At 36.5% G+C, this 27,939-nt stretch overlaps 2 protein-coding genes across 3 annotated transcripts in view; both read right to left on the bottom strand.

The window, feature by feature from the left end:
- The window catches only part of DHX36 (DEAH-box helicase 36), a 50,507-nt gene extending 46,402 nt beyond the window's left edge, over positions 1–4,105 (bottom strand). The window contains exon 1 of one of the 2 annotated variants that reach the window (XM_047785151.1): positions 3,761–4,105. In XM_047785151.1, coding sequence (XP_047641107.1) covers positions 3,761–4,024 — 264 coding nt within the window. In that variant the 5' untranslated portion in view covers positions 4,025–4,105. Of the gene's footprint in view, positions 1–2,660; positions 2,823–3,760 lie in introns of those variants that run through there. The other variant, XM_047785160.1, reaches the window with a different exon arrangement.
- Positions 4,106–11,227: 7,122 nt separating this feature from the next.
- The window catches only part of GPR149 (G protein-coupled receptor 149), a 60,205-nt gene continuing 43,493 nt past the window's right edge, over positions 11,228–27,939 (bottom strand). The window contains exon 4 of the mRNA XM_047755029.1: positions 11,228–11,800. Within this exon, the coding sequence (XP_047610985.1) occupies positions 11,228–11,800 (573 nt within the window). The remainder of the gene's footprint in view (positions 11,801–27,939) is intronic.

Genomic DNA, 27,939 nt, shown 5'->3' on the forward strand with positions numbered 1-27,939 from the left:
TCTCCCACCCACTTTTTTTTCTTCCTCTTAACAGCAAAAATGCCTGAAAGTGCCCCATTTTTTTCTCTTGCACTAGCCACCCCATTGCAATCTGGTTTATACTTCCACAAAAAGGGTTCTCATTGAGGTTACCAATGACTGTTGCTAAACTCAAGATGTCCTGAGCTCTTACCTTACTTGAAATCTGTGCAGTTTGCCACCATTGATTACTTTCTTTTTTATATACTCTTTTCTCTCTAAATCATACTCCTAGATTACAAAACAATATCCATGTCCTTATGTTTCTCCTCTCTGTCTGATCCTTCCCTGGTTCTTCTGCAAGCTTCTCTTCCTCTTAAATTGTTCTACACTGTACAGCCTGAGTGACCTGCAGACCAGCAGCAGTGACATTATCTGGAAGTCTGTAAGGAAAGTTGATTCTCTGGACCCACCCTAGTTGTACTTTTTTATAAGATGCCAGGTGATTCAGGTTTGAGAAGCAATGATCCACAGAGTTCAGGCCTGCACCCACTCCTCATTCACTTCTGTAGTCCAACTACCATCCACAGGCCCACAAACTGTCAAATGTTTACCTGAAGCCTAGATTTCTTTAGGCATCAGGTCCAAACTGCTTTCTACCTCCTTGAAATCACCACTTGTATACTCTATAATAGCAAACTCAGAGTCCTTAAGCTGAGTCCATCATCTTCCTTCCAACAAGCTGGCTCTTTATACAGTCACTAAAGTACCATCCATTCATACCTGCTTCCCCTATCCTCCAGATAAAATCATTTTGAGTGAACCTCTTAAATCACTTTAAGCTATGTCCTAATTCCAGCTGTCATTTCTCACCTTAATTACTCCAAGGGCTACATACTGGTCTCTCTGTCCCAGAACTGCCTTTTTTACTGCTACCCGGAGTAAACTTAGAACACAAATCCAATCATTTCATGTTTTGCTTAAAATATTTTTACAGCTTGCTGGAGCTCTTAGCAAGAGCTAAGGATTTCAAACCCTGCTTAATTTCTAGTTCAGGACCTTTCGCACTGCTGTCTGTAAGATTAAAGGAACATAACCAGCACTAATTAAAAAAAAAAAAAAAAAGAGGGCAGAAAGGTACAAACAACAATAACAAAAGTCCCAGGGTAATTAAATATTATTTTATGAAACTTTTTGTTCTGATATACATATATGTGTATTAAGTTGCAAATTAAAATATATTGCTTTCTGTGGGAAGTGGTCAAAAGTGTGAAAGCCTTTGCTCTACGCTCCTCTCATAATTCCCCATGCTCTAGTTATTCAGTTCCTTGAAAACTTTCTTCCTGACCTCTAGATTGTGGCATATGCTGTTGCCTCTGCCCAAAAATCCCTTTCCAAACATTCAAATCCCAAATACACGGGGTTATTTCAAGTTTCAGATTAAGGGCTACTTCCTCTGGGAAATCGTCTAGACTCTTTCTAATCTGAGTTAGGTAATTGCCCACATCTTCTTTACGGTAATACACTGTATTCTAACCACTCCATAAACCCTAACATGCTGCAATTTCCGTAAGTAAGCTTATTTACATGGTGTCTATAATACTATTTCAAATATATCAGATGCTCAAAAATATTTATTGAAAGAGTAAGAGTGCATCATTAGAATGCAGTCACTTTGTAAACACAGGAATTACCTAAAAAGTAAAACCTATGGAAATTCTGACTCAGAAGCAATCACAAAGGGCTGAACGTGATCAAAGAAAAAGGCAGGATGAGCCAATTAACTGAAATACAATCATATTCAGTAGAAAAAAATGGATACATTCTGGAGACTATTAGAGAACTATAATAAAAAAGCAAAGAAGGCCCCGCTGTGGTGACTCGGGTTGCTGCTGAGGCACAGTTTTGATCCTGACCCAGGCACAGCGTGTTAAGGACCCAGTGTTGCCACATCTTTGGCCTGGGAACTTCCATATTCTGCAGGTGCAGCCAAAAAACAAACGCACAAAAAACAAAAAATAAATAAATAAAAGCTTGTTCACAAAAGCTTTAATTACATCAGATTGGAACATGGGCTCAGAAAAATACTAGACAGGGAAACCTAATATGTTGAAGCCAAAATACCAAGATTCCTGGAAAACATGTTAGGCTGCAACTGAAATATATTAAACAGATAGAAGCCACCTGGCTTTCAAATTGTGAGCTACAGAATGAGATGATCTAAGGCTCTACAAAACACAGACTTAATGGGAAGGAGCAGAAATAGAAGACCAGTTAGGAGGTCACAATAGACAACAAAACAATGGCTTGATCTATGGTAACTGCTGTGGAGATAAGTGGTGGGATTTAAGATTAAGGCAGAAGAGGGATTTACCGAAATGTGAGAGAAGAATCAAAAATAAATCTCATTTTGGCCTTGGCAAGTGAATAAATGGTAGTAATTTTACTAAATGGAGAAGGTTGGGGAGGAAGTGGAAGTCAAGAGTTTCTTTCATAACGATCTAATGAATAAATGGCCTCAGATGGAAATAATAATGAAGATAATAGTGAAGAATTTTTCCTGATTTACTTAGTGTTTCATCTATTTAGTTCTTATTGTCCCTCCCTGAATATCATTTCTTCAGATTCCCCAAAGCAAATGCATAAACCTTTTGTGAAACAAGAAGTAAACAAAATCTGATAGTTAAGAAGTTATTACGTACCTTTAATACTAATCACTCAATTATTCTTCCAATTTCAAGATGACTTAGATGTCTTTTCCTTAACTTCTGAAAAACTGGTTTGCTCAATAAGTTAATTTTTGGTTGTCAAAGAAATATGGTGTTGGTGGTGGTTTTTTAAGAGAATATGATAATGTGAAGATGGATACATCCTCAAAGAATCAATAAAAATGACATAGATAAAAGAAAAATAAAGAAATGGGATGATTTTAAAACAGAAGCCTAAATGGTGATTCAATTACACTCTATCTAACATGAAAGATGCTTTTAAAGTCACTAAAAAGCTGTTTTAAAGCTTATATTAAGAAAACTTGTTTAATCATATATGTATATCTATATAAATACATAAAATTACTATCAGAACAGAGAACAGGCCACTCTGGGATCTTTAATGCTTCCTTTATTACACCTCTTCAGAATACAAATCAAATGGACAATTACCAACCTGAAGAGACAAGTCAAATTATCTCTTGAAATTTCTTCCACTTCTAGGATCTTAGGTTTACTTCTCAAATAGGAGCTACTTTAGCAGAAACCTCTCTAGCCCAACATAAAAGCAAAACATTTGGGTTTGCGCTTATTTTAATACTAAAAATTAAAGTTGGAATATTCTTCTGAAGGATCTACATTCAAAAGAGTGGTTGAAAGTTTTTGTTTTGCACAAACCTGTATCTCAAGTATAAAGTTGCTATTTTAGAGTTCATCAAGCAAGGAATTTAAACGAAAGTGGCATTAATTATTCTAAGGGAAAGGGTAGGAAGAGATACTATGAGAGTAACACCCCAGTAAATTTCGGCTGGACCCTGAATTTAACATTTGTTTTATACCCAGTTCTCACGTCTTTTAAGTAAAGTACACATTGAGCCTACGTAAATCTCAACTGCTTCAAGTGAGATGCACAGAGTCACCGTCAACTGTAACAATATCCACTATGGAACGCTTCAGCACTTGCATTTCACAGAGCACATGCATCAGTTTAGAAACGAAGTTAAGATACAAAAAAAGGAAAGAAAAGGGGGCAGAAAGATGGAAAAGAAAATCAGTCCTGCCTATCCCCCCTCCACTACCGAGTCTCAGATTACCTCCTGCCTTTCCGCTTCCTTATTTTTCTGTCCTTGTTTCTTCGCATACCACAAGCCGATTTCGCGGCCTTTCAGGTGCCCGGGATGTCGGCCTCGGCCGCCTCGACCACCCCCTCCTCCGCCGCCGCCGCCGCCGCCACCTCCGGAACCTCGGTTCCCCCCATGGCCTCCTCCACGGCCTCCTCCATAGCTTCCTCCATAACCCCCGCCGGAGCTGCGGGGCCCGCCATCGCGGCCCCAGCTCTGATGGTAGTCATAGCTCATTGTCCCAGCGGATTACAACCCGTGAGAAGCTACAACCGCTGGAAATGGCGGCCGGGCCCGGAAGCGAATGAGCGCCCACTTCCGCTTTGCTTCCGGCGCCCAGCGCGAGAGGGAGGGATATTGAGCGTCACAAGAAGCCGTTTCCGGTGACGTCACGGGTCCGGGGACTTGTAGGTCCCGAGCTTGGCCCAAGTGAAATTGTTTGTGACCTTAATTGTTTATCACCTTAATTGTTTATCTTTGTACTTTTGAAGAGAGAGCAAGCAAGAGGCTCGCGGGTTTTCTTTCCCTACGCACAACATATGAAGAAATGGGGTTTGAGTTTTACTTTCATACTTTTCCTGGTAAAATCTGAGTTTGCTTCCAGTCGGTCTCTGTAAATGTTAATTGGCACAGTGAAAGAACCTGTGGATAGAATGCTTTGTTTCCTAAAGGAAATGAGTTCATTTTTTTTTCTTTACTAGTAGCTGTGTCATGAAAACACCCTAGCACCTGTTTCAAATATAGTTAAGTATAAAATGTCCCTGCCTCTTTTAAAGGATTGTCATTAGTTACTAACTTTATCCAGAAGCATAAGATGAGCCTGTCTACCCAAATTTAGTGCAGGACACTAAGAGAATACAAATGAAACAGGAGTTGAAGTTTCCTGTGTTGTATGAAGCTGTCTATTTTTGATTGACCACACAACTGAGGGTCTAGCACAAGCTATTCTTGAATAATCAAATAACTGGGCAATACAAGCTTGGATGTTTAGCAGGAGATACCCAGTTCATGTACACATGTACTGATTTAAAGATTGTGGTGATACTCACTGAACAAGACAAATACAGCATCAGCTTTTATTTGCTTACAGTCTTGAGTAAAAGATAAGGGCTAAATAAATAAGTGTATTGTTTGCTGTGAAGAAGTCCAGAATATATTGCTGTGGAATAAAAATTACTTTGAGCAGAGACATTTGAGTTCTTGAAATCTCTGACCTACCTAAAAGCAGAGCTTCCCAAAAGAACTCAGAAGAACTCAATTATTTTAAATCTCTTCTCTGGGAGAGGAACCAGGGAAGATTGACTTTTATCACTGAAGACTGCAAATCAACACCACATCTGAAAAGACTTTGTAACAAAATTATATCTTCCATCTGTTCTCATAAGGGTTCATTTACCTTTCCTAAAGTCATTTGTTTTCCCATAAATACCTTTCCCCTCCTTCCCTTTGCTATGAGATGGTATATAAGCCCCAAGTAGTACTATGGCCTTGAGTCCCGGTTTTCTGTGAACTGCCATAGGTGTGTGATTAAATCTGCTTTATGACTTGCTAATCTGCCTTTTGTCAGTTTAATTTGCAGTTCCCCAAGAACCAAACAGGAGGGTAAAGGAAGAGTCCTCCACCTTCCAATAGCCATGAGATGTTACAGGAAAAATAATTTAATTTTGGTGTCTGGTTAGTTCTTTCTAAAGAATGAGAGGGTAAGCGATGACTTTTGAAATAAGTAGACTTTAGCTAAATTAATGAGTAAAGAGATTATTACAGGTAGAAGGAAAAATGGTTATGAAAAGATAATGAAAAGGTTGGAGAGAGAAAATTCTACACTGAAACTTAAGAGACTGATGGTGAAGGCCAAAGATATAGAAAGGATCCTAACTATGAAAGACCTAACATGCCAGAAAAAGAGCAATAATACATTTTAAGAGCAATAATACATTTAGGGCAGTGATTACTTTGACTGCTTTGAGTAGAAAAGAATGGAGGAGGTAAGTGTGAATGTAGCGAGACTAATAATAGGCTATGATATAGGGGAAACCAAATGGGATGACAGAGCAAGATGGCATATGGAAAGGACTGGAATTAAGAGATATGAGGGGATAATGAGTTCCCAGTATGGCTCAGCAGGTTAAGGACACAAGATTGGCTCTGTGAGGTTGTGGGTTTGATCCCTGGCTTTGCCCAGTGGGTTAAGTATCTGGCATTGCCACAAGCTGTGGTATAGGTCACAGGTGCAGCTCAGATCTGGTATTGCCATGACTGTGGTATAGGCCTGCAGCTGCAGCTCCAATTCGACCCCTAGCTAGGAAACTTCCATATGCCACAAGTGTGGCTTTAAAAAGAGAAAAAAGGAGGGGTAGCAAGACAGCAGGGGACAAAAATTGTCAAGATTTTTTGATGATTCATTGGATGTGGAAAATTAGAGGAAAGGGTCAGATGACTGACAAGTTTAAGATTTGAAAGGTGATCAAATGGTAAGATAACATTATCCTGTGGTGAATATAGGATGAGGAGGATTTGAAGGGCTTGCGGGAGGATTGACTTAATGTGTTTAATTAATTCTTGTAGAGTTTGAGGCACCTGTGAAACATTCCAAACATGCAAATTGAGATGTCTAGAAAGCAGTTGGTTATTTTAGTTAAAGGCACAGAGAGAGCAGACTGAGATTATACATTTTGGGAGTACTTGTCAAATATTAGGATTATAGGAATGAATAGTTCCAATAAATGAACCCTTTGGATACACCTGTTATGACAAATATATGAATTGTTTCAGTAAATAAGACTGAAGAGTCATATTGGAGATGGTAAGGACAAAATGAGAAGGAAGCAGTGTGGATTGTTTGAGAGGATTTTTTTTTTTTTTGCTTTTGGAGGGCTGTACCTGTGGCGTCTGGATGTTCCCAGGCTAGGGGTCAAATTGGAGCTGCAGCTGCCGGCCTATGCCACAGCCACAGCAATGCAGGATCCAAGCCGCATCTATGACCTACACCATATCTCATGGCAAGGCTGGATTCCCAGCCCGCTGAGGGAGGCCAGGGATCAAACCCACATCCTCATGGATACTAGTCAGATTCCTTTCTGATGGGCCACAACGGGAACTCCCAAGAGAGAATTCTTAAAAGACACCAGAGAGACACAAGTCCTCAGAAGAAAGACCCTGTGAGAACAGAGGCTCGCTACAAGCCATGAAGAGAGCTCTTATCAGGAACTAAATCAGTCCAGACCTTGATCTTGGACTTGTGTTTCTGAAGAAATTTTACCTTCTCAGTGAAGCCTTTCCTGACCAAAATATTTTTTAAAACATTCCTTCTGTCATTATCCCGTTATTCTAATTTTTCTTCTTAGCATTTTTATTACCACTGGTGCCTATTTCCTGTCAAAATACTTAGCATTGAGATATATACATACATATGTGTGTATGTATACTCATATACGTATGTAAATGAATAGTGAAGAACTTAACCCTATTCAAAGAGAGGGCTGGCTTTTGCCCTTCTGAGGATGCAATCTCTAAACTTTGGAATGTCATGCCTGATGGGAGTGACTTTGTTTGTGGCCCTTAGACCCACCAGATAATAACAATATGATTTAAGGTGGAGGCTTTGAGCTATTCCTTGCAAATAAGCCTGACCTCCTAAGGAGCTGGAAACTGGGATCAGTCTTGTGAGCAGTCAACCATGCTTACCCTACTCCTATCATGATGGAATCCCATTAGAGACTAGACATCAAGTAGAGACTGGACTGCCATCAAGACTGGCAATACTCCACACACGTTGTCACACGTTGTTAGGGAAGTAATGCTCTTCATGATTTCATGGGGAAAGGAAAACAGAAGCTCCACATTTAGGATTTTTCTGGATCCTACTCTACGTGCTTTTCTTGGCATATTTTAATCTGTATTCTTTCTATAACTGTGAGTATACACCTTTCAAGGAATTCTGTGAGTCCTTCTAGTGAATTATTAAAATTGATAGTGGTTTGGGGAACAGCCAGAACTTGTACTTGGTGTCAGAAGTGAGAGAAATCTAATGTGGAATGTGTGCTTACAGTCCACCCACAGTATATATGTTTGTTTTGGTTTTGTTTACAGTTAAAATTCTACATATTTTGGAGTTCCTATCATGGTTCAGTGGTAATGAACCCAACTAGTATTCATGAGGATGCAGGTTTGATCCCGGGCCTCACTCAGTGGGTTAAGGATCTGGCATTGCTGTGAACTCTGGTGTAGGTTGCAGACACGGCTCCAATCTGGCATTGCTATGGCTGTGGTGTAGGCCAGCAGCTACAGCTCTGAATCGACCCCTAGCCTGGGAACCTCCATGTATATATTTTGGCTGTGGCCTTTAAAAAAAAATAGACAAAAATATCCTAAATATCTAGAAAAAATTTTAGCATGAAATAGGAATTTGTTAAATATTATGACAAATACATGAATGAAGGTAGCTGAAGAGTATAAGAAATTAAGAAATTTATTTATGAAATCCAATACTGCAGAACTATTTTGAGAAAAACCTTCCAAATAATACATTATCAAGTCTCTTTTTTTTATTTTAAATAATATTGTGATATCTGCCGTCTTCAAAATGGTTGCCTCTGTCAGTCACAACTCTTTGCAGTCATTGGAATTATATGGGTTTATATTATTGGGAAATTTTAGGGATTATGTCTTTTCAGTTTATAGGAGTCACCACCAGATGGTGATATTTTTATTAGGTAAATAGTTTTTGTCTTCAGAGACATCAATCTATAGAGGAAAGAGATAAAACTATGTGAAACAGAATATTTATTAGTAATAAGAACAACATAACAAGACAAAGGTCAGATATTTAAATATAGCATAAGATATCCATAAGGGTATTTCCTATGCCAGAAACACATTTTTACCATCATAATCACATTAAAGAGTAAGCGGCACACAGGGTTAAGGATCTGGTGTTGTCACTGCTGCTGCTCAGGTCACTGCTGAGGCATGGGTTTGATCCCTGGCCCAGGAACTTCCATAAGCCACAGACCAAAAAGAGAGAGAGAGAATAAGTAGACTTTATACTGGAGTAGCTGAACCTTCTCCTCTCCTAAAAGGGAATGGTAAGAGCCATTCATGTTTAGGCATGGCCCCCTGTACATTTTTCTTGTAGATCCAACTACTGTTCCCTGGAGTTTGAAGTGTTACAGGTTAGTAATGTGATGCTGATTAACCTCTCAAACTATGGCTTTGAGCTAAATAGTCCTGGTATTGAATCAACACAACAGAACTTTTAAGTGTATCCATTATATGGTTAATTCAACAACCAAGGACAATTAAATGAGAATGTTCTAGTTTTTTTGTTTTTTTGTTTTAGTTCTTCCAGCATAGGCCCAAGTCCAGTGAAAAGAAAATGGAACACAGGAGAGAAAAAGCATATTACTGTCTTCTAATCCGATTCTTGTGTCCTTTAAATCTTGACTTTCAGCAACTTCTCCTCTTCACTCAATGTGCTGAGCAGTTAAAAAGGATTTGTCTTTAATATTTCCTTCAGTTTTATTATTATTCTGTTTCTAATTTCCTTGCTATCAGAAATTTTAAGCACTTTAAGCAGCAAAATGACTTTTCTTTTGTAAAATTATTCACCTAAATTTAAGAAATCAAAGCCTATCTTTTAGAAAGCATTATTAGAATATTCAATTCACCTTTTGCTTTTATAATAACTTCTAATGCTATTGATTTATAGCATCTGATTGATCTGGGCATTTCTCATTATGTTAAATTAACCCTCAAGTTTGAGGCTAAAAAGTGTTGTTTTAAGTTAAATATATTTGTAATGACAATACATCTGAATCTGAATTTATGTTATGCATTATTTGAGGCTTTCTTTATAAACATTACTAGTGGTATTAGATTTACTTCCCAAGTTTAGATAATAAAATATTGAGAAGTTAGCTAAGAGATAGAGAAAAGCTACTGAGATAATTATTTTTAAAAATAACTTCTTTGTAGAAAAAAAAAAATCTTCTGAAGATGAAACAATTTGAAAGCCCATGTCAAGTAATTTAGAATTCTGGTTCAATATAATAAAGTAGAAACCAAAATAAATATTTAAAAATTAATTAACTCAGTCTGGAAATAATAACTAAGATATGTGAGTGAGGTAAGAGTATACCAAGCTTAAAGCTGTGTAAAATGTCAACTTTTAATAATTTTGGAAAATAAACATTTAAGCAATACATTTAACATATGTTTTCATAAAGATTAGAATAAAGCAAATTGAAGAAAAATCACTTCATAATTTTTGAAATATATATATAAATAATATTCTGACAAGTTTGTGTTTGCATTTTTGCAATGTAACACAGTTAAAAATTAATCCTGGAATATATTCCTCACAATCACTTAATAAGTCTATTGAATTGTTTCCTTGCTCGAGATACACATCTTTGGGAAGGAAATGAAAAAGCACCTAAATTTGTGATAACATGTGAACTAAAATCTTCTATGTTTCAAGAATGGCTAAGAAAGTTTGCCAAATCTGTGCTTTAGAAACAAACTTTTGTTTGGATTTAGAGGATTTTCCTCTGTTCTGCCCAAAAGTTTGTTACTCTACTTGGATGCCGCTCATAGAACTCAGTTTTGCAGTGTTTTTTTCCCCAATTCCTGTTCAAATAAACAAAATAATTCTAGAAATGAAAAGTACACATTTACAACCTTTTCCAAAAATGTCTGAAGTAAGAGCTACTTCCGATTCTACTTGTAACATACAACACATTTGTTTTAAGGGCAGTCTTGACATACTGAAAAGATGAAAGGAAAACACTCATATTTAGGAGGGAAATTCAGTAAACAACTAGTATTTTATAGAAATGAAGGGAACAGCTATTTACAGACCAGGGACATGCATGTTTCAAAGTTGGAAGCTAATTGCCATTTTACACAGGAATATATTTCCTAGACATCAGTGAAAAGCTAAAGCAATACGTTTAATAGGCTTGCTTTGCTAGCCACATTTCGGCAGACCTCTTCAAATACAACTCAGAGTTTAGCTACGTTTCTTTCATTCCCAAATGCCATTTTTCCATCTTGCAGTAAAGGCCAACATTATGTGTAGAAACACGTGCATGGGAAGTGGTATATTCATTGAGTTTATACAATTTTCTGTTTACACTAAGGTTGACAAACATAGGCAAAAACATTAGTATACTAGACCAAGATTTGATTTAGAAAAAGATTTTTAGAAATTGGATAAGAAACAAAATCTTTTAATTACCACAGTGTGTGATCTATAAGTAACATGTCAACAGCACTTAAGTGTTCGCACTGGTTTCAGCTGTCTGCACTAAAAATAATTAGCTATTAAGTCTGTAAAGCATAGGTAAACCAACAAATAAAAATAGAAATCTAATAGCGTCAGAACAAAGGTGTTAGTGTAGCAATGTGAAGTTACAGATCCTTCATTAGGCCCATGGATCACTAGTCACCCTTGCTTTCTTCTTCTCTTTTCCTGTAAGCTTTGTTTAACAACTGGATTTCCTCCTGGTAGCCATCCCTCTCTTGGTGTTGCCTTTTACTGTTCTGCCTGTGTGCTTCAACGGTGTCTGGAATGGAGATGTTGATATCGCCGTCAGGATTGCTTGTGGGTAAAAAGAGAGAATATGAAGCTGTCTCCCCTAAATCACACGAAACGAATCTGTTTTCTTTTCGTGAGTAGCGTAGGGATGGAGATCTGACCTGTGTGGAGGACTGGCTGATGTTGCTAATGATGGACACAGTGTCCAAGGCCTCTTCGTTATCACAAATTTCAAGAACCTCCAAGTGTATTTTCACACTGGTGTCCGCAAACGTGGAAGGAGAATCTTCCGAGTTTGGTTCATGGCCAACACTCTTGGATCGATAGACTTCTATTTTCTTAGAGGCTGGGGTTATTTTTTGTCCTTCTGCACTCACCTCGTAGGTAGAAAGAGAGAGGGTTTTCCCGGTGGGGGCTTGGAGAGACACAGTCCCCTGGAATGCACACAAGGGAATGGCCAGGGCACCACCACAACGCTGGGAACAAAAACAAAGTAGTTATTATTGAAACCTAATGTCTGAGATTGGGACATTTAGAAATTCATTTTATTCATAAAAATGGAAACTTTTTTTCTATTTCAGACATATTTCCCTAGAAACATTTTAAAGATATGGGATTGAAATTCTGTTATCAAAGTACAGTATTTAGTTTCTCCTAGGTCAAATATGACATCTAAATGAGGGCGGTTTGAAACATTTCTTTGAAGATAAGGGATATGTTTCCACAAGTGAATTGTAAAATTTGTGTACTGTGGCGAACAAGAGATGGGCAGAATACGGGCATAAAATCAAATACATATTTACATTCCGGAGTTGCTTTTACACTTTTGTTACATGTTCAGCTGCATTAAAAAGTTTCATAGGTTCAGTTGTGATGATCTATGTGGGAAAAGAATCTGAGAGAGAATGGATGTGTGTACATGTATAACTGAATCACTTTGTTGTACAGCAGAAATTATCATAACATTGTAAATCAGCTATACTTCAATAAAACTTTAAATAATACAGCAATGGATCTTAAATCTTACCATGTAACAGAATCACCTGGAGGGCTTATTAAAATATAGATTACTGAAGCCCACTGCCAGAGTTTCTAATTCAGTAGGCCTAGGGTAGGGCTCAAAAATTGCATTTCTTTTTTTTTTTTTTGACTTTTTGGCTTTTCTAGGGCCGCTCCCACGCGGCATATGAAGATTCCCAGGCTAGGGGTCTAATCAGAGCCGTAGCCACCGGCCTACGCCAGAGCCACAGCAATGGGGGATCTGAGCCTCGTCTGCAACCTACACCACAGCTCACGGCAACGCTGGAGCCTCAACCCACTGAGCAAGGCCAGGGATCAAACCTGCATCCTCATGGATGCTAGTCAGATTCATTAACCACTGAGCCACGACGGGAACTCCAAAAATTGCATTTCTTACAAGGTACAAGGTGATACTCATGGTGCAGGTCTGGGGACCTAGCTTTGAGAACTACTACTCTAGAAGTAGACAGCAGTTTGGATTCTTTTCTACTTAGAGAAATTTTCAAGAAAGGAAAATTCAAGGTGCCTTCATGCCCCACTCATTGAATTTAAGGACCAAGAAAAAAATAGTCTAGAACATGTGAGACGTGTCGCTAGTCCTTCCTACTTATTCTCCATGGAGAAATTCTGTCTATCTATAAGGGGACTTGGAAAACTAAGTTTAGGGCCTTGCACAAAAAAGCCACCTGCTTTGAAAACTTTGAAAGTATACAGTTCAGTTTTCCCTTCTGCTGAGGCAAAGAACTTCATCAACTTTACATGTGTGTAGTAAATTGAAGCAGAGAGACAGAGGGACAACACAAGTTCACTACTGCACCAGAGCATTGTTTGAGTGGTGGCAACTTTTGACAAAGGGAGAGTGCCTTCATTTTTTTTTTATTTATCATTCATTAAACATTTTCTGAATATTATCTGCAAGATTCTGAACTTCAACTAGATTCATTCAAAGATCTGACAGATAAATGAGTGGGAAAAACATGTAAGAAATAAAATAAAAATTTGGGCTCTAACTACAGTAGTAGAGCTAGGAACTAAATTCAGTGGGGTTCAAGGAATGACCACCTCTGATAGATTTCATGTAGGGGTGGCATTTTATTTTAGTTTAGTTTAGTCTTTTTAGGGCTGCACCCATGGCATACGGAGGTTCCCAGGGGAGCTACAGCTGCTGGCCTACACTGTAGCCACAGCAACGCCAGATCCAAGCCGTGTCTGCGACTTACACCACAGCTCATGGCAATGCCGGATCCTTAACCCATTGAGTGAGGTCAAGGATTGAACTCACGTCCTCATGGATACTAATTGGGTTTGTTAACCACTGAGCTATGACGGGAACTCCAGGGGTAGCATTTTAAATCAATTTTAAGAATCAAGGAAAGGCTGACAGTTTTAGAAGACTTGCTTTCTTAGTAATGAGTTAAAGGGCCAACCTAAAAGCTTTCTGTCCTGAGAAAAAGTCAGAAACTTCTCCTTTTTTAAATCAAAATTGACCAAGATGTCATTTAATCAATCAGACAATCTATCATTTAATAACATGAGTAATAAGTATAGCTTTATTTATTCTGAGAGCTAGTTAACCTGAAAGTTGAACCTCCTTACATTACAATTTATTGCAAGGAGAAAAATCATCCCTACATCAGTACTTAAAAATTGTTCCTATCAGAGTTCCTGTTGTTCAATGGGTTAAGAATCCAACTACAGTGGCTTGGGTTGCTGCAGAGACGTGGGTTCAATCCCCAGCTTAATGCAGTGGGTTAAAAGATCTGGTGTCGCCACAGCTGTGGTGTAGGAGTTAGCGGCAGCTTGGATTCAATCCCTGGCTGGGGAACTCCCATATGCCACAGGCACAGCCATTAAAAACAAAAATTATTCATAAGTTTTCTCTTTGGCAAGGCATGCTATATAAACAAAGTCCTACAGAGTATACTAGTTTAAAAAATGTGATGAGAAAACTAAGTTATCGGTGCCCAGTGGTATTGGCTTGTCTCTCACTTTACGATCAATAACCATATCTTTATATGTACCAATTTGCATCACTGATGAGATAATATTTTACATCTGATTCTATACATCCAAATATTGCCAATTTCAATAACTCCTGCATGTCTACCTTATCTTCAAATGAAAAAATAAGTTTTACTACTTTTATCAAATGACAGCTAATTAAAATTGGGGTTTTTAGAGCTTCATAGTGCCACAGTTTAGCTAGTATGAAATCTGATTATTCTTAAATAGCATATTCCTGAGTTATCAAAACTATTTTGTGAAACATTCAAAAGACTCTATGATTAAGAGTCGTAGAAGTAAAAACACAGATACAGATTATATAGAAATAGATTTGTGCATACTTTATACTCAATTCAAAATTGGAAGGTTAGCTTCAGCAAAATAGTACTGTCACTTTAAGCTAATTCAGTAATTTTAATGGTACTGGTTATGAAAGTATTTAATGTATAAACTGCTTTGGTTTTAGGTTTGTGTAAGAACTGTAAGTGTAAGGCATTTACACCAAATTTTATTTGTATGTCTGTAAGCAAAGCCATAAAAATTTGACTTGACAATGAGATTTGTAGAATTTTTCTCTCCTCTTTTCTCTTGTCTATTTTTTAAGTTAGAGAAACATGGCTCCAGGTGAGGGAAAATGGAACTTGAATTAATGGAGCAGAAATAGAGCTACAGGCTCAGGGAGGGAAATGACAGAATTTGAATAAAATCAACAGCATTTTCTACCTCTTTTAGCATATGGAAGGAGGTCTAAAATGGAGAGAGATCAGAGGCTGGGAGAACAGATGAACAGAACCGCGGCTATACACTAGGGCTCAATTAGCTGGTAGGTCTATAGCAATGGAATGAAGAGGCTCTCATGTCTTAAGAGCCGTAGAATACTGAAGCTGATAAACAATTGCATTTCCCTGTGCTTTGTGCTACAATAGACCCAGGTTGGAGTATTATGAGAATAAGAAATAAAAACACTTAACTAACCCAGGTGGAGTGAGGGAAAAGCAGATCTGAACAAAAAATTTGAAATGAATAAGAGACAAAACAAAACAAAAATCCCCAATGTTTCCACATGGGAAGACTCCATATTGTAAATATGGCAATTTTTCTTTTACTTTATTGGTTTAATACAATTTTAATAAAAATTCCAATGGAATATCAATGGACTTTTATTTTAGAACTCTAAAAGTTTCCTCTAAGATTTATTTGCAAGACTAAATGCTTGTGGATAACCAAGAAAATCAGGAAACAGACTAATGAGGTGAGTTTGCAAACATTATATGAAGCTATGTAATTAAAACAGGGTGTTAATGCCAAGATTTGATCAATCAAGCAGTCAAGAAACCAAACATGGTTTATCATGAAGACAGCATTTCGAAATAAGGATTCAAATGAGCTTTCACATATTATTGGCTATTCATTACAAAATTAAATTAGACTTACTTTCATGTTGTATGCAAACACGATGTCTTGAGTCTTAATAATTCTTTTAAAATCCTGAGTGAAAAAGACCTTCCCAACTCAGAGATGACAAAGTAAATTATGGACACATCTGACTGCAGAAAAATTTTAAATGTCTATGTAGAAATATATGCTAAAAGCAAAGACAAATGGCAGCCCAGGGACAATATTTGTAGCACACATAAGACAAAGTTTAATAGCCATAATATGGAGACTTTCTCCCAAATCAATGAGATAACTATCCCAGTAGCAAAGTGGAATAGGAAGTAGGCAAAACAATTAAAGGAAGAGATATAAATGGATAAATAACATTTGAAAAGATATTCAGTTTCACTGACAATCCAAAAAAGGTGTTGGTAAAAACACTTGATCATTTTAGCATCACAGATTGCTCTCCATGAGAAAAAAAAAGAGAGAAATAGATGCCATCCTTTAAGTGTGTTTTGACTGTACTTGACTATAAAATAAAAACTACATATACTTACCAGCAATCCTATTTCTGTGAGTCAATTCTACCACCAAATATTCAATACATATTAATGTTTATTTCAGCACCGTTGTGAACCCTCAAAGAAGAAATGACCTAAATGTCCATGATTTAGAAAATAATTTTATGAATTATGGTACAGTTGTATATTAGAAAACTATCTATGAGTTCTGACTGGGTAAAATAATTTCAATACATTTTAAGTCATAAAAGCAAATTGCAATATAATATGTATAGTATAATCTAGTTTTCTTACAGAAAAACACCTACCAGAAACCAACCCAGAAAATTATAAATGTGTATGAATAAAAAAATAGATACACAGACATAAGCACACCTATATATTGTAGGTATAGAGAAAGGTTTGAAAGGCTGCATGTCTAATCATTGTTTTCTCTGTAAGCAGATAGGGGGACATTCCCAGCCTAGAGGTCCAATCAGAGCTACAGCTGCCAGCCTATACCACAGCCACGGCAACTCAGGATCTGAGCTGCATTTGTGACATACACCACAGCTCACAGCAATGCTGGATGGTTAACCCACTGAACAAGGCCAGGGATTGAACCCTCATCCTCATGGATCCTAGTCCGGTTCGTTAACCACTGAGCCACAAAGGGAACTCCAGTATTTCAACTTTTATATCTTAAAATTATTTGATAATTTTGCTCACGGAAGTTAATCGTAATAGAAGAGACAGATTACAAAGTATCACTAGAAGGTGATCTAGGTTATTAGGGTAAGTTGATGAGTGTGGTTGTTTATGATTACAATCGGCCTCAGAGTTGAGTTAGGTAGTCTGGAGATTGGCTGCTTTGGGAGTTTACGTTACATGTTGGGTTTGTGTTGCATTTGGGATTTGTGCTATTTTTAGGTTAGGAGAGGGGGGACAAGTTGGGTAAGAGTACTGTCTCAAAAATTTGCCCTAACATGGAGTTCTGGTTGTGGCTTAGCGGAAACAAATCTGACTAGTATCCATGAGGACACAGGTTCTATCCCTGGCCTCGCTCAATGGGTTAAGGATCTGGCATTGCTGTGAGCTGTGATGTTGCCATGAGCTGTGGTGTAGGTTGCAGATGTGGCTTGGATCTGGTGTTGCTGTGGCTGTGGTGCAGGCTGGTAGCTGTAGCTCAGATTCAAACCCTAGCCTGGGAACCTCCATATGCTGTGGGTGCAGCCCTAACAAAACAACAAAAAAAATTGCCCTAATAGTTTGGTTGATTAGAATAAGAGTCCCCATCGGGGTATAGTTTATTTTCCATTCACATTTTAAAAGTGTAGAGAATGGCACTTATAATAAGAAAAATTAAAATTTTTAATTATTAGAAAGGAAAAGGATCCTCTGGTCCAAGGCAGGCACAATTTTATAGCACTTTCAAAGTAGCCAGCTTCTGTAATGAGTCAGAATCTCCTAATTTAACTGGAAAAACTATTGTAAACGTTTGAGTCCAACACGTTGTCAATGTAAACATTAAGTTTGAATAAGAAAAGAATTCAACTTCAGGAAAAAAAAATAAAGAAATACTGTAGAACTTGAGTTACAAACTACAGTTAAGCCTACTGAATTTACAAACCATTCTAAAATGTTCACGAACAATTTCAAAAGGGACTAAAAGTAAAAAGCAACAAAATCCTAAGAGAAGAACTTAACATTAATTATAAAGAGATAATACATGAGATTGTTAATGTGTGGTTTAATTTATGTTGATTTTTAGAGTGGACACGGGGTTGAATAGTGCCCCCTCCAAAATTCACATCCACTCATGACTTATGAATATGATCTTATTTGGAAGTAGCACCTCTGCAGATGTATTCAAATTAGGATGAAGTCATACTGGATTTAAGTGAGCCCTATCCCAATAACTAGTGTCTTTTTGAGAAAAGAGAAATTTGGACGTAGACTCACATAGGAGAGATGGGCATGTGAAGAAGGAGATAGCATTTGGAGTTAAATTGCCATAAACCAAGACAGAATCCTCCCCTCAGCCTCTGAAGAGCATGGCTCTGTTAGCACCTTGATTTTGGATTCCTGGCTTCCAGAAATGTGAGTCAGTAGCTTTCTGTTGTTTTAAGATGTCCAAGTTTGTTGTAACTTGTTATAGCTGCCCTGGGAAACTAATACGATGATTTATGAAAAGAGGCACAAAAATACATATGCATATAAACATTTTGCAAAGTCCTACAGCTGCCTATTTCCTTGTGGAGACTGGAACTATGTGGCATTTCTGTCAAGTCCACATAAAATGTAATCTCTTCAAAGGAAGAGAACATTTCCCTGTTGATCCTTTCTCTGCTGTCTCTAACCCCATGGCTGGCATGTGACAGCCCCTCAAAAAATATTTGTTGAGTGAATAAATATGTGCATGAATGAATGAATCTACGGCATTGACTTTATAGGCTTTTTAGATTCTGTATTTTAATTTTCTAAAGCACAAAACATAAGATCAACTTTTTTTTTTTTGCTTTTTGTCTTTTCAGGGCTGCACCCGTGGCATATGGAGGTTCCCAGGCTAAGGGTCGAATCAGAGCTGTAACTGCCAGCCTATTCCACAGCCACAGCAACACAGGATCCGAGCCAAGTCTTCGACCTACAACACAGCTCACTGCAATGCTGGCTCCTTAACCCACTGAGCAAGGCCAGGGATCAAACCCTCAACCTCATTGTTCCTAGTTGGATTCATTTCTGGTGAGCTACGACGGGAACTCCTCTGTCTTTTTAAAAGCAAATATCCTCTTTGATTTCTTTCAGTTAGCGTAAACATGTACTAAATGCAGTTCTTTTTGTAAAAGTGAAGTGGTATAAAGTGAATTTTTGAAAAGCAGGGGACGCCTGTATTGCTATTTAAAATTTACTTATTTCTATTTTAACAGCCTTATATAATAAGTGATGATAGTTACAAGTGCATCAGAAGGTCATATTAGAACATATTCTTTTTATGAAAACAGAATATTAAGGGACTGAATTGTACGTCAAAGTGTATTGCATGATAAAAAAATTATAGATTCAGAGAACATAAAACTAGTCATTTCATAGTCTCTGCTTTCTTTCCATTTAAAAGTCTATGAATTAGCATATGCTGTCAGGAATAATGATAATCCATTATTGCTGTATTCCTGAGTGTAGGTGGCTGGGAGCTTTTTTATTTGGAAATGAAAAGCAATCTCAAAACCTCAGAAATGCTTCAGGAGGAGAGATCATGCCATGTAAACACATTAGCACAAATAATCTGCTGAGATAATTGATTCAGACTAACTGACCTTGGGCATAATGAATTTTTATTTCTTCCCTATAAGCCTCTAGGTGAATTCAGGGTCAAATTATAATATAAAAGAGTTGCTCCAAAGTATCTCTCCTAACAGGGTGAAGCATTCTGTTGATTATCTGAATCACTCAATTTATGAAAGATGTATTACAGCACATAGAATAATAGGACTCACCAGAGATCATGGCATTCCAATTTCTCATTTTATAAAGGGAGAACTGACAGGCAGAGAGGTGAAACTGCTTTCCAGGGTCACAGAAGTAATAATAGTAGGACAGGCATCAGCAATCAGGTTTCTTAACTCTCAGTTAAATGCTCTTTCCACTGTACCATGCTGTCATTTTAAAAGAATTCTGTTTTAAGCCGTGGGTGGATTATGGGTCTTCTTCACTATAAATTAGAATTCTATCACCAATCATGAATATTCCAAGTGACTGATGATTTTAATCTAAATTAAAATCATATAGATGATCTTTAGGTGATTTAGGTGACTTTTAGTCATCTCAAAGTACAGACATTGAGGAATTAACTCTAACAGACCCCCTAAGATAGCCTGGAGAAGAAGAGAGAGGTACACTTAAAAAAACAAAAACAAATAGGAGTTCTTGCTGGTGCAGTGGCTTAAGAATTGGACTGCAGTGGCTCGGTTTGCTGCAGAGGTGAGGGTCTGATACCTAGAGCAGTGGGTTAAAGGATCCTGTGGTGCTGCAGCTGTGGTGCAGGTCACAGGTGCAGTTCAGATTCAGTCCCTGGCCTGAGAACTTTCATATGCCCTGAGTCCAGCCATAAAAACAAACAAACAAATAAAACAACAGGGAGAGTGAGAACTTTGCAAGAAGAACTAGGTTTTTAATAATTTACTTTTGGAATTTTATTTAAAACCACGTGATTACTATATTTTCATATATTCAAGTCCCCAAATATTCCTTGCGTCATGCTGTCCCTTCATTTAAATACTTATTAAACCCAGAGTTCCCATTGTGGCTCAGCGGAAATGAATCTGACTAGCATCCATGAGAACATAGGTTCGATCCCTGGCCTTGCTCAGTGGATTGAGAATCCAGCATTGTGGTAAGCTGTGGTCTAGGTTGCAGATGTGGCTCAGATCTGGCAATGCTGTGGCTGTGGCATAGGCTGGTGGCTACAGCTCCAATTTGACCCCTAGCCTGGGAAACTCCATATGCCACAGGTGAGACCCTAAAAAGACAAAACAAAAAAACAAACAAACAAACAAAAACAACTTTTTAAACCCAAGTGAGAAAACACATGAATTGCTCAAAGAAAAGAGAGTAAGGGCAAGAAAATAAGGGCCTCTATAAAGGACATACTATATAACACAGAAAGAGTTAGTTATTTTAACACATTTCCCATTTAATTCTCATAGACCTTTCAGCTATAAATTATTATTTCATTAGTCTCTTTTTTTGGCCACACTTGTGGCATGTGGAAGTTCCCAGTCCAGGGTTTGAATCCAAGCCACAGCAATGAGCCAAGCTGCTGCAGTGACAACACCAGATCCTGAACCATTGTGCCATAAGAGAACTGGCAAGCTATAAGTTATTTTTCCTATTTAATGATGAAAAGTTTCACAACTAAGGAACAGATTTAGGATTGATACACATAGAAAATAGTTACTGATCTTGCTGAACACAAGCTATATATCAGACTTCTTACTAAAACACATACATTTTTAATTTTCACATCAAACATATAAAATAGGGAAGCTCATCATCCCAATTTTATAGATGACGTAATTGTGTCATGGGGTGATAACTCAGGTTAGTAAATGGCATAGTCAAATCCAAATCCAGGATTATCTGTCTCAAAACCTTAGCTTTTAGCTGTTTTGCTACTTCAGGGCATAGTGTTAGGGGATAAAATATGAGCAAAATCTCACTCTCCTAATCCAGCTAGAACCTGCAGTTTCCTATAGGAACAAGGGGGAGTGGGGACTTATTCACCTTAGGAAGCGAAGGGAGTATTTACAGGAGATTTTTAAGAAAATTATTTCTAAATAGGGTCCTAAAAGATAACTTTATTGGTGGAAAAGTGGGACAAATGTATGCCAGGATTAGGGAATGGTAGGACCAAAGGCATTTGGAATTTTGGGGGGAATGACTTAGTAGAGGGAAATGAGACTGAAAGCAGAGGTTAGGCCCAGGGCTAAGAGCCTGTCCACCAGGTTGACGAGTTCTGATTGTACCCCATAGGCAAGGGGGAACTGCTGATTTTTGTTTAAGGAGAGGAAGGAAATTAAGATATATGGAATGTCTACTATGTACAGGCCCTTTATCTTGGCACTTCCTATGTGAAATCTAATTTAATATAACAATCCAAAAGGAAGGTAAAATATTTTCATTGTATAAATAAGTAAATTGAGATGTGAAGAGGTTAGTTAACTTGCTTAGATTACATAGGAAGTTAATTTTGAATTGTGATCTAGATTCATCTCACGTTCCATATGCTTTCTGCTATGCCACTGAAGGTCTAACATGATAATTGGGGACTCTGTGAAAGGCAGTTTGGAGGAAGGATAGTATAGTGGTAGAGAGACCCAATTAGGAGGTTTTAAAAATCATTGTGTACAAAAGAAAAGGGGATCAGAACTTCAGTGCTGGTACTAGAAATGGAAAACATGGGATGGACTATAGGGAAAATGCAGTAGCAAAACTCTTGAGACCACAGAGGGTCTTGGTGAAATTCAGCTGTGGAGTCATGTGTACCTGTGTCTGAACTTGGTTGAGTCACTCCCTCTGTAATCCTTACCTCTCTAAGCTTCAATTGTCTCATTGGCAAAGTATGAAGACTAAAGAAGCTAATGAATGCAAAATGATTAGCTGACCACATCACACAAAATAAGTGCTCCATAACAATTAACTATTATTGGGAGGTGAGTAAGAGAGGAATCCATGATGCTTTTGAGATTCTAGTGCTAGCGTCTAGTACTAGGAGTTGAGATAAAGAGCTTAGGAGGATGTTGATAATTTAATGCTACTTTAACAATCTTCATCTTCTAATCAGGCTGCGTATTCCTCTGTAGCATTTTATTCTTATGGTCTAAATATATTAAAAAGCCAGTAATTTCTAGGGAGGATTAAAAACATGACTCAACTATATGTTGTCTACAAAAAATTCACTTCAAATATAATGATATGGGCAGGCTGAAAGTAGAAGGATAGAAAAAGAAATAGCATGAAGACCTCAATCAATGGAAAAGAAAAAAATGGCTAGTTTAATATCAGATAAAACAAACTTCAGAGCAAAGAAAATGGCTAGAGATAGAGAGAATTATTATGTCATGATAAAAGGATCAGTCTACTAAGAAGACATAGCAATTCTAACTGTGTAAACACAAAAGACCTACAAGATACACAAAGCAAACTCATAAATTGACTTCACCATCCTTCTCTCAATAATTGATAGAACAGCTAGACAGAAAACCATCAAGGATATAGAATACCAGCAACCAATATAATCTGATGAACTGTTATTTGAAAAGTCTTCTAGGAGGAAAAACTTTTGTTTACAGAAACCCTCAACAAAAGGAGAATACAGAACCTCTTATTCATTGTTTTGCTTTCTGTGGTTTCACTCATCTGCAGTCAACCATGGCCTTAACATTGCAGTGCTAGTGTTCAAGTAACCATTATTTTACTTAATAGTGGCCTCAAAATATGAGTAGTGATGTTGGCAATTGAGATATACCAAGGAGAAGCCATAGAGTCCTTCCTTTAAGTGAAAAGGGGTAAGTTCTCAATTTAATAAAAGAGATCATATTCATGTAACTTTTAATGTAACGTATTGTTAGAGTAGTTCTATTTTTATTATTAGTTATTGTTGTTAATCTTTTACCATGCCTAATTTATAAATTAAACCTTATCTTAGGTATGTATTTGTAGGAAAAAACAGGGTATATAGAAATTGGTATGATCCAACTTTGCAGGTATCCACTGAGAGTCTTAGACCATGTCCCCCATGGATAAGAGGAGACTATTGTATACATTGTTTTCAAGTGCCCATGGAACATATACAAAGAAAGATCATATCTGGGCCTCAAGAGCTTCAGTAAAACTAAGCAAAATTAAAATAATTGAAACTATGCAGAGTTCATTCTCCAGATATAATGGATTCAAGGCAGAAATAAATAACAGAAAAATAAAGGAAAATCTCCAAACTCTTGGAAACTAAGCAAAATACTTCTAAAGAACTGATGAATCAAAGAGAAAATCTCAAGGCAAATTAAAAAACATTGAACTGAATGAAAATGAAAATACAACATATCAAAATTTGTAGGACACATCCAAAGCAGTATTGAGAGGGAAATTTAAACCACTAAATACACATTAGAAAAGAGGGATAGTCTCAAGTCAACAATGTAAGCCCCCACCTCAGTAATCTAGAAAAAAAGGAGCAAAACAAAGTGCAAGCTAATATAAGGGACAAATACCTAAAGTTAAGAGTGGAAATCAATAAAATTTAAAATAGAAAACAATAGAAAAAAATCAATGAAACAAAGACCTTTTTTTTTTTTAACAGATCAATACAATTAACAAACCTCTATCAACAATGACAAAGAAAAAAGAAGACACAAATTACCAATATTAGGATTGAAGTAATATATCACTACAGACTGTGCAGACATCAAAAAGATAATAAAAGAATACTATAAACAACCTTATACATTTAACTTGACAATTTAGATAAAATGGACCAATTCCTTGAAAAATACAAACTACAACAATGCACCCAATATGAAATAGATAATTTAAATAGCCTTATGACTATTAAGGTCATTGAACTCAAATTTTTAAAACTCCCTTGGAAGAAATCTCCATGCCCAAATGGTTTCACTGAAGAAATCTACCAAACATTTAAAGGAGAATTATATAAATTCTATGCAACATCTTCCTGAAAACAGAAGAGGGACACAATTCATTTTATGAAGCCCAGTTTTTCCCTGACATTAAAGCTAAACAGAGAAAATACAAAAAAAAGAAAACTAAATAATAAAGCACTCATTAATATATATGCAAATATTCTTAGAAAATATTAGCAAATCCAATTAAGCAGTCAATAAAAAGAATTATATTTCAGGACTAAGTGGGGTTTATTCCAGAATAAAAGGCTAGTTTCAAAATTTAGGAATAAGCTGATGTGATTCACCATAATAGGCTAAAAAAGAAAAATTATATGATTACATGGATTGATGCAAAAAAACTATTTGAAAAATTCAATATCCATTTATGATAAAAGTAAGATGAAGAGTAAGTTCCTTACCTTGATAAAAAGCATCTATAAAAACCCTATTATCTAACATAATTTAATGGTGAGAGACTGCTTTCTCTTAAGAGCTAGTACAAGGCAAGGATGTCAGTTCTTCCATTTCTGCTCAGCATAGTGCTGGAAGTTCCAGCCCATGCAATAAGTCAAGAAAAGGAAATGAAAGTTATACAGATCAGAAAGGAAGAACTAAAACTATCAGTATTTACAGATTACATTGATCTAGGCATAAAAGCCCAATAAATCTACAAAAACTTCTAGAACTAGTAAGTGAGATAATCAAGGTTTCCTGCAAATTAAACATACAAAATCATTTGTATTTCTATATACTAGCAAATGAATGTGTGGACATTAAAACTGGAAATACAGTATCATTTACAATAGCTGTAAAAAGTGAAATATTTAGTGTAACAAAACCTGTGTAAAACTTATATGCTGGAAACTACATGGCTCATGAAAGAAATCAAAAAGACCTAAATAAATGGAGAGACATATCAGGTACATGGACTGAAAGGCTCAATATAGTAAAGACATCAGTTTTCTCCAAATATATACGTAATATATATTTAATGCAATTCCTAGTAAAATCCTATCGATTTCTTTTTGTAGATACAGACACGTGTATTCTAAAATTTATGAAAAGACAAATACAGAGAATTGTCAACTTATTTTTTTAAAAAAGTGAATATGTAATCAGTGTTCCTGACTTCAATACAGCTACAAAAATCAAGACAGTATGGAGGGATAGACACATATTTCAATGGAATATAATAGATACTCAGAAGTAGACCCACACAAATATGCCCAACTGCTTTTTGATAAATGTGCAAAACCAATTCAATAGAATTTTCAACAAATGATGCAGAAGCAAATGGACATCCATAGGCAAAAAATTAACCTAGAGCTAAGTTTCATACTTTGTCCAAAGATTGACTCAAAATGGTTACAGACTTAAATATAAGATGTAAAACTCTAAAAATTTTAATAAAAATGTAGGGGAAAATCTTGAGACCTAAGGTTAGGCAAAGAATTCTTAGACTTGGTACCAAAAGCATAATTCATTATAGGAAAATTAATAAATAGAATTCATCAAAATTAAACACTTTTGTGTAAATGCAGACTCTGATTCAGTAGGTCTGTGGTGATTTGAGACTCTGCACTTGACAAAATTTCTCAGATGATGCTGAGTCTGCCGGTCCATGGACCACACCTTGTGTAGCAAAGGACATACAATCTGTAAGGTTCCTTTATAGCTCTGAAATTACAGGTGAATAGATTTTGTTATTTTATAGTGTTAGCAGTTTAGAGAATTAGAGGAAATAACTCAGTTTCAGTTGAAAGAATAATAGATACCAGCCAAAACCCAATTTTATAGCTGCAAAGGATGAAAAATAAAATCTTATCTTTTCAAATGCCTTTAATATATTCTAATACTTTATTTAAATGACACATATTGCAAATGATGAACTATCCTCATGAAAAATGAACAAGTTTCAGCATGAGTCTTCATTTTACATTGATCTTATGACCAAAGTGTAAGCTTCTGAAATGAGTGTATCATTGCATTTAAATTGCTTTATTTTTTATTTATGGAAATGGGTATTCTCACATTTTCAATTCATACTTTTGAGCTTTATCTGAGCGCATAAGCACAATCATCACTGGCTATATGAAATCCTGTGGGATTTTGAATTTAAGTATGTTGTAGCTCTTGGGATTATTGGATAGGTTTTCCATTCTCTGGTCTTACAGAAACTAAATCTCTTGTTGTATCTCTAATAATGACATTTCAGTTTAGATATGAATTTATTCAAATATCAAAATTTATTTCCATGTGTTATCAAATATTTCTGCTTTTCTAATAAAATAGAGAATAAACTGTAACTTGAAAGGAAACATGCATTAATTCTATTTAGAATATAAAATTTTTGTCAAGAATAAATGAATCATTTTATCTAAATGATAAATACCAATTCAATTTGGTGTTGTATCATTTAGGGATATCCTACAAACAGTTGCATGCAATTTTTTTTCCACTGAATTCAGGAATGAAGGTATATTTTCATTTATAGAACAGTTTCAAAGGATAAATACAATGTTTTTGGTAAGACTACTATACTTCAGAAAAGTGTTAAAATTCATATTGATGGTATTTATAAAAGTAAAGAAGACAAAATATTTTTACCAAACAGCATAATATGTAAAAAGATCAGTGCCAAACCCCCAAATCTATGGAGACCAGTAGATTAGGGGTATCCTGGGTTGGGATGGTGGTGGGTTAAGAGTAAATGGGTACATGGGATCTAACTGGTGTGATGAAAATGTTCTAACACTGATTTACTAGAAATTGAATTGTACACTTGAAATGGGAGAAATATATAATATGTGAATTATTCCTCAACAAAGTTTTTAAAACATTTTTTTATTTTATTAATTTGTTTGTTTGTTTTTAGGGCTGCACCTGCAGCATATGGAAGTTTCCAGGCCAGGGGTTGAATTGGAGCTGCAGCCCATGGCCTACACCACAGCCACAGCAAGATGTGATCTGAGCTGGGTCTACAACCTACACCACATCACAGCAACACTGGTTCCTTAACCCACTGAGTGAGGGCAGAGATCTAACCCACGTCCTCATTACCACTGAGCCATCAGCAGGAAGTCCCAAAATTTGTTTGTTTGTTTGTTTTTTTAAGAGCATTTGACTGATACTCAGGTGACCCTGAAACACAGCACTTGTTCTGCCACTAAATAAAACGCTGTGTGACTCTAGACAAGCAGTGTATTCACTCTAGACCTTTATTTTATTATCTATGTAAAGAGAAGCTCAGGCAGGTGAACCCTAAAGTATCTCTTGTTTTTTCCAATTCAATATTCTTTGACTCTATTTTGGCAAAGTTTAGCCTGAAAGAAAGCACTTTTCTCCTTGGAAAATATCTAAGCAGGGTTGCTCTTCTGAAAGAAATTAAAATTAAAAATTTCCTTTAAAAATTTCCCCTCCCAAATTATGGATCTAAGCCCCTTCAAAGACTTCTATTTTTTAAATCAAGACATCATTGCTCATGGAATTTTTTTTTATACTTTCAAAATATATGAAACCTAAGCCACAATGCAT

The sequence above is a fragment of the Phacochoerus africanus genome, chromosome 1 (genome assembly GCF_016906955.1).
Source record: "Phacochoerus africanus isolate WHEZ1 chromosome 1, ROS_Pafr_v1, whole genome shotgun sequence".
In the NCBI taxonomy this organism is placed as follows: Eukaryota; Metazoa; Chordata; class Mammalia; order Artiodactyla; family Suidae; genus Phacochoerus; species Phacochoerus africanus.